Genomic DNA, 7,787 nt, shown 5'->3' with positions numbered 1-7,787 from the left:
ATGTAAGTTATGCTTGTTAGTATGATTTATTAAGTTTAGTATGATTTATTAAGCAATATTTTCTCCTTTTTAGAATGATTAACGACGAACGACTAATTGAATTGGTGCACGAGCAGGAATTGCTCTACGATAAATCTTGTCCAAGCTACAAGCTCCCAGACAAAAAATTGGCGGCTTGGACAAAAATAGGCCAGGAGCTTCACGCAACAGGTAAATAAAAAACTAGAGTAATTTAATTGTTGCGTAATATTAGGTTTTTAATTTAGGAGATCAGTGTAGCAAGCGGTGGACGACACTACGCGAGCGCTACACAAGAGAGTTGCGCAATCTTGATGCCCCTTCCGGAAGTGCTGCAGCTGCACACAGAAGGTGGTATCTATTTCCAAATATGGAGTTTTTAAAGGTGCACGTGACTCCAAGACCGTAAGTACTTTTATATTAAATATATTGAATACAATAATAAAATATATTTTTTTTTAGAACACGATGCTCTAATAATATATTGAAGGGGTACCCGTCACTAGAGGAGTCGCTGCTGTTTTCACCGCCTCCACCATCGCCGCTTCCGTTTACGCAAGATTTAGTCGAAGGAGACACGGGTATTGACTCGGTTGACCTAGTGGCGTCCACGCCAAAAACATCAAAAAGAAAGAGGCAACAGAAGAGCTGTGAAGAAGACTTCCGTGAAGTGTGCCAGCTCTTCAAAGATGTGCAAAGGGAGCGCTTGGGAGAAAACCGAAGGCTGCGGTCGTTTGGTGACATGATTGTTGCTGCCATAAGCGAGATGGGGGAGCGAAAACAAGCAAAGGCTATCAAAGTGATAACAACGGCAGTGATGGACCTGCAGCTGGAGCCTGATGAATAAAGGCTTTGCAGGTCCATATACATAATACCAGTGAACATTATTTTATTTTTATTTTTTTGAATTATATTTAACTTTAATTTATTACCATATACATTTTTATTTTTTTTTTTTAAATTAAATGAACATAGTTTATTTTAAGTCATTACATTTAGTTTTGTTAATAATAAAAATTATATCTATTTTTACTGAAGGTGATATTTATTTCTATGAGATCAGTTTTTCCAAGGAACGTAATTAATAGTTATTTTCGAGATTTGATGTTTTTTTATTTTTATAGTCAATGAAAAATTATTCATAACAATAATTACAAAGATTATTGTTAGTGGCATCGAATTCGTGTAATACAAACAATAGCCCCGTTTCTTTTGACGCGCATATTTCAAATATAAAAGTAATTTTTAAAATTTTTTTATAAAAGTCAAAAATAATAGTTAAAAGTACTCTTCGTATAAATGTCAAATATAATTGAAAACAATTTTACTTTTTGGACTAGTAAAAACTATATATTATTTTTTACTTTTAGGGGAAAGGTAAAAAAACATCTATTATTTTGACTTTTATAAAAGGAAAAATTTAAAACTATTATTTTCTACTTTTATAGTAAAAGTAAAAGGATAAATTAATTATAATTTTTCGCCCTCAAGACCGAAATAAGAATTTTTGTAAAAATTTATTACAAAATAGTTATTTCGGTCTTGAATTTACAAAAATAGTTATTAATTTTTAGGTCATACACATCAGGGATCGTAACCGATTTTCATTAATATAAATATATTTAAAACTTTTCAGTTATATTCTTAGATGTATATTTTCATTGTATTAGTATAATTTTTGTTGATGTAGAGGTGAAGTTGGCCGTATCCACATTTTTTAGAAGCTCCATAGGAAGTCATTATAATTGACTTAATCTGTTCTGGAAGGGAACTGCTCCTTGATTAATGAAATAATCCGCTAAAATATCTCTGAGACGGAATGCAGCCGTGGAAGCGTTTCGTCGAGATGACGTAATTGAAGGCAATGGGCCACCTGCAATCTCTACATCAATACGCCATCCTCCGTTTTGTGTTTGCTCAGAGTTGTCCGTATCTACAAAATCATCCGGACAATACCAGCGATGATGGTCATTGAGCATGATAAAATTGTGTAGGACTAGGCAGGCTAAAACTATTATCTCGCAATGATCCGGGGAAGACTCTATAGGTTTATGTAAAACACGCCAGCGTGCACTTAAAATTCCAAAACTATTTTCAATTACTCGACGTGCTCGAGATTGACGGTAGTTGAATATGGCTTTGATATGTGGTAGTTGATTCCCAGGGTAAGGACGCATTAAATTCTCCTTCAAAGGGAATGCTGCATCCCCTACAAAAAAGTAAGGGAAGTCCACACCTGAACCATTCCAAAGAGGAGCGTTTGGAGGTAATGGCAAACTGTTCTGAAGCAGTGAACGACCAAACGCGGTTTGCTGGAAAATACCTTTAAAAAGAAGAAATCAGATAAGTTAAAAACATTTAAAATGGGATTGACTACCTCCATCACTTTGTCCACCATAGCTTCCAATAGTAGCAGAAGTAAATGTGTATTTTGCATCACAAGTAGCCATTAGTACTATACTATGAAATTTTTTATAGTTGAAGTATAATGACCCCGAATTATTGGGACATTTGATGGCGATGTGTTTTCCATCGATAGCTCCCACACAGTTTGGAATGTTCCACAGCCTTAGAAAATCTTGCGCAATGTCCAGGTACTGTGACGTGGACGGTTCACTGAGGTACACTGGAGATAAAACGTTCCATAATACCTCACAGGTTTCCAGCACTATATTCCGTACAGTGGTCCTTCCTAACTTATGCATGGAGGCAATAAATTCAAAAGAAGTTCCGTGAGCGAGATACCTAACCAAAAAAAAAAGAAAATGTAAATGTACTTTTTCGTTAATCCTTAATATTATGTATATATGTATGAAAAGCAGATTTCATTTATATTACTGTTATAGCTATACGCTCTTCAGCACAAATTTGCTGCTTGGGGTTTTCAAGAAATCCCCTAACCAAACTAAGAAGCAAGTCGAAAATTGGGCGACGCATTCTGGTCAGGCCGAACAGTTTATCGTCATCTTCCTTACTTATTAAGAACACCCTTGCAAAATATCCGTTGGTGTTTCGATCCATATTTGCTGGGTGGACAGCCCACCGGCGGATTCTTCTCGATGCCTGCTGTTGTTGGTAAATACGGAGAACGTTTAAAAAGGCAAAATCCAGGAAAGCGTCTGGGTCCATTTTCTTGCTAATGTATGTAGACCTTGAAGAACGAAATAATTATTAAATCAATATTAGGTAAAAGTCTAGTTGAGGGGTCGACTGCTAATACGCTACCAAAAATATCGAGAGAGGTGTCAAACGACGCATCTTGACATCAGTATTAATAATCCGAAGGCGGAAAATGAAAATTTTAACTCGTTCAAAGGATATTAACGAAAACCCAAAAAAGACCCGCGGGTACCTCCGAAACCGGGGTTGGGAACCATAGTATTTTTGCGCAGAACAACTTTCTGCGTTGGCGGCCTTCGGCCGCGCTTATGAAAAATAACCCTGGGCTACGCCATGCCAAGTCCGGGTGTATAGCCGTGGCTACCACCACGGTGGTGCACAATTTTTTTGGGGGTACACACAACAACAACCACATGCAAATCTCCAACTTCAACTGCAAATATCTCCGGACAGAGATAAAATTTTTCTTTTCCGACTTCGGATTATTGTTCCCGAGATTAATACGCGTCTTTTGATACCTCACTCGAAAATCTTGGCACAACTTTAGGGTGGGCCCCTAAACTGCACTACTACCCAAATTAAAATATAAAGTTGATGTCGAAAGAATAGTGAAGCACAAGGAACAGTCTCCATCTTTTTTGTAGGTTTGGAAACATGATGCACATTAATACACATATATTCCTTCCTTTAATATTAGATATTATTTCTTTATACTAATCTGGCAATAGTCTAGTTGAGGGGTCGACTGCTAATAAGCTACCAAAAATATCGGGGAGGTGTCAAACGATACGTCTTGACATCAGTATTAATAATCCGAAGGCGGAAAATAAAAATTTTAACTCGTTCAAAAGATATTAACGAAAAACCGAAAAATTAACCGCGGGTCCCTCCAGAACACTTTCCTGCATTGGAGGCCTTCGGCCGCGCTTATAAAAAATTACCCTGGGTGGGTCCAACACCGGTTTGGAGACCAAAACTATATCCGCGCAAAACACTTATGTTGACAATTTTTTGGTGGTTACAACAACAACATGAAAATCGCCAACTTCATCTGCAAATATCTCCGGACAGAGATAAAATTTTTCTTTTCCGCCTTCGGATTATTGTTCTCGAGATTAATTCACGTCTTTAGACACCTCACTCGATATTTTTGGTAGCGTATTAGCAGTCGACCCCTCAACTAGACTATTACCACTAATCTTTATACTTTTGCACGATTAATAATATTTGTGTACCTTTGGTCAAACAAAATTGGCAATGATGGCTTCTACCAAAAATATGCCACTACGGAACTACACTATCAGTTATTACCATTAATGAACGGTTACTGATTGTTTCAAACAATTTTTACACTCATAAATTAATTGTAGTACTAAAAATTAACTTTGTTTAAAAATCATCACTTTTTGTAGCAAATATTTCACAATAAAATGACAGCTAGAAAACAGCTGATTATGATGCCAGATTGTATGCGCTAAGTGGAGTATAATCGTTGCTAAGTTGCCAAGTTTACGCCAAGTCAAGTCAAGTCTATGCTAAGTATCAGTAATGGAGCCTTTACTTCACTTTACGTTACGTCTACTTTTTTTTGCATGGTATAATGAGTTAACTTTACTACAAGTGGATGCAGCTTGCTAAAGAACAAGGTTGAGGCTACACATACGTATATTTAGTTTAGTATTGGAACGAACTCACCGCTTTAACCGCTGATATTCGTTGTCGCAATTGGCCTGGCCGCAGGCCTATGTTCGCTGCCCTGTGGTCGTCATTGTAGCTGGTATATTGTAGCCCGTATGGTCGTAGCTGATAAAGATGCGGCTAGTATTGTTGTAGCCGTTATGGTCGTAGCTGATAAAGATGCGGCTAGTATTGTTATAGCCGGTATGGATGTAGCTGATAAAGATGCGGCTAATATTGTTGTAGCCGTTATGGTCGTAGCTGATAGGGTTGCGCTAGTATTGTTATAGCCGGTATGGACGTTGCTGATAAAGATGCGGCTAGTATTGTTGTAGCCGGTATGGACGTAGCTGATAGGGTTGCGCTAGTATTGTTATAGCCGGTATGGACGTAGCTGATAAAGATGCGGCTAGCATTGTTGTCGGTGGTACCGCCTGTTGTAGGTGTTAACATTAGTGGCCGCAGGCCTATGTTCGCGGCCCCGCTGTGTGCGTTGCAGCTGGTGGTGGCGGTACGTCTGGTGGTTGTTGCGCTCGTGGTTGGCGCTAATGGAAGGATTGGCGGAGGTACTACTGATGGTGATGCCCGTGATAATAGTAGGCGCCGTTGGTGGTGGTGGGCGCTTTGGGTCGAGGTAACCGAGTGAACCGGGTGGCGATAAAGCTTCGCGCTACCCTGTATGAGCCGGATGACTTGGCTCTTTGACGTTGATTGTATTACGCGGCAGCGTACTGCTGGCCCTGGAGGCGGAGGTGGTGTCGGACGCTTTTCCGCAGGTGGTAGTGTCCTTCGTAAACGTAGAGGAAGAGGTTTATCTCACTAAGTGTGACTGCGAACGCCGACCTACTTCAACTGGACCTTGTGTCCACACAACACAACCGGTGCAGAGTTTATTACCACCCAAAATAGACGCGTAGAAACGAGATTTGTCGGAAAGAACGGTTTCGGTGCTTTGCGCTATCGACTCTTCCCTAGTGTCTGGACAATTACCTGCGTATGTGCACAGCCGGGAAGGATGTTTTGTGATCACCAAATTTTTCCACCCTTCCACTTTTTTATCTTGCCGGAAACTCATGGCAATTTTCGCTAGCGATCGCAGATCTGGTTTTTTCTTGCTTTCGATACTTTTGATATCGCCACTTTCGCCCCATCACTAGGTGTGCTCGCGCGATCCTAAGAGGACCGTAACCGTAGACCGTAGCAGCAGACCGTAACACAGTAGCAATTTACAACGCGGTCATTTATGCCACGAAAAATAAGGATAAATTTATAGTCTGCTCCGATAGTCTATCTTGCTTTTCGGCGATACAAAACTTGAACAGCTCTAAATACATAATCGACTACATCAGAAGCACACTTATTAGGAATCCACATACAATTAAGATTATGTGGGTCCCTGGCCACTCGCACATTAAGGGTAAGACCATAGCAGACGAAATCGCAAAGCAAATGAATGCTACTCCCACCACCACTACAAGCCGCATCATATTTAAGAATGATATATACCGATTTATAAAGCGCGAACGGCAAGCAGAACTCAACATATAATCATCATTAAACATCTGTGAATCCTAATCGAATACCACCCTGCTACAATTCCACACTGCCAACAAATATTGTCACCCCATACCAGTGATGATAATCATGGTACATTTGTACTTTTTTTTGGTACGTTTCGCTTCCCGAAAGTACGTTGGTACTACATTGACATATTTGGTACATTTTTGTAAAATACAGCACTACACTTCAAGTCATTTGCAAAGCAGCTCTGAACGTACAAAAAAAATTAAAATTTTTCGTAGAAAATATATAGTTAAGTTGTTTTGTTGCCAAGCACAATTTGCCATTTGCAATTATGGATCATTTAAATATGCTTATGAAAAATTGCATAACTGAATTAAAGAACAGAAAATAATAACTCAAATAACAGGGCCAGAAAATTATAAATCCATAATTGAATTTTGTCAGAAGAATTATTACTCTCTAATAATAGATGAAACGACTGATATATGTATGTACTAGCATACCTGGCAGACGTTGTTCTGCCCTAAATTTGGCCTCTCTGCATACATTTTAATAAGCCTTTTCCGTCTAACTCTGTCCTACCCCTCTACACTTTTTCCTAATCTTTTTATTCACTCCCCCCTCCGCCTTTTTCGCTTCATCTCCATCTTCGTCTCATTCTATCTCTTTCTCAGTCTCCTTCTCTCTTTTCTCTTCTCTCAAGTTTTTCTCCTTCTTCTTCATCTCTTATTGCCAGTGCCAGAGGGTGGTATGTATTTTGTTCCAGTCCCAATCCGAGTCTCAGTCCCAGTCCCACTCCGAGTCCCAGTCCTAGTCCTAATCCCAGTCCCAGTCCGTCTCTGGTATATTTCCCGGAAAAAGCATCGTAAATACTAATATAGGCAAATTTATATACGAAATTTCTGGAAAATCGAATAGGACGTATGTAAATAGGTATGTGGGTATTATTAATTCCTGTCTTTATTTCGGCTTCGCATGCATATTTATCAGTTCTGCCAGGTTGATGCGACTAAATCGAATATCAAAATGAACTTTAGATCTCTCAGCAACAGCTTTCATTTGATATCCATAATACACACACATTCTAGGGGTATCCGGGTCCATGGTTTGGCCTATATCTGGAGACCGTAGTCACCCAGCGCACAGTGTTTCTTGTAGAACAAGCTAGCTTGACAAAATTATTTTATGAGATTTTCCGTTTCGTATGCAGTCATTTATTACAACTACTTCATTTTTCCAGCCATATGTTCTTTTTTTAAATTTTTTTCCAAAATTTTACTTCATATACAGTAACTCATGTGAATAAGTGACATAGATCCAAAAAAATTTAAAGGACTTAAGAATATTACCTTATTGTACTTAAATTGAATGGACTACAAATCTATGCACTAAGATTTTATGAATTGTAACAGGCATATTAAACCATGGATAGAGATCTACGTATAGTT

At 38.7% G+C, this 7,787-nt stretch overlaps 1 protein-coding gene across 7 annotated transcripts; it reads right to left on the bottom strand.

The window, feature by feature from the left end:
• Positions 1 to 425: 425 nt before the first annotated feature.
• Positions 426 to 5,844, bottom strand: LOC137246504 (putative nuclease HARBI1). 7 transcript variants are annotated; one of them, XM_067777602.1, is made up of 4 exons: positions 4,374 to 4,849; positions 2,857 to 3,169; positions 2,396 to 2,763; positions 426 to 2,341 (listed from the first exon to the last, which is right to left on the bottom strand). In XM_067777602.1, exons 3-4 carry the CDS (start codon positions 2,721 to 2,723, stop codon positions 1,758 to 1,760), a joined length of 912 nt encoding a protein of 303 aa, XP_067633703.1. In that variant the 5' UTR covers positions 2,724 to 2,763; positions 2,857 to 3,169; positions 4,374 to 4,849; the 3' UTR covers positions 426 to 1,757. The 7 variants fall into 7 exon arrangements, with proteins under 7 accessions (XP_067633703.1, XP_067633705.1, XP_067633709.1 ...); XM_067777604.1 differs by having other exon boundaries at positions 2,994 to 3,169; XM_067777608.1 differs by lacking the exons at positions 2,857 to 3,169; positions 4,374 to 4,849 and adding an exon at positions 5,806 to 5,844.
• Positions 5,845 to 7,787: the final 1,943 nt, after the last annotated feature.

This window comes from Eurosta solidaginis, chromosome 3 (genome assembly GCF_040869045.1).
Source record: "Eurosta solidaginis isolate ZX-2024a chromosome 3, ASM4086904v1, whole genome shotgun sequence".
Taxonomy (NCBI): Eukaryota; Metazoa; Arthropoda; class Insecta; order Diptera; family Tephritidae; genus Eurosta; species Eurosta solidaginis.
Note: the sequence above shows the minus strand (reverse complement) of the source record. Positions and strands in the feature narration are given on the sequence as shown.

Coding starts and splice junctions, on each gene's coding strand:
- LOC137246504 (XM_067777608.1), bottom strand. CDS start 2,723: ATGCATAAGTTAGGAAGGACCACTGTACGGAATATAGTGCTGGAAACC. Junction 2,342..2,395: donor TGGTGGACAAAGTGATGGAG/GTAGTCAATCCC, acceptor TTCTTTTTAAAG/GTATTTTCCAGCAAACCGCG.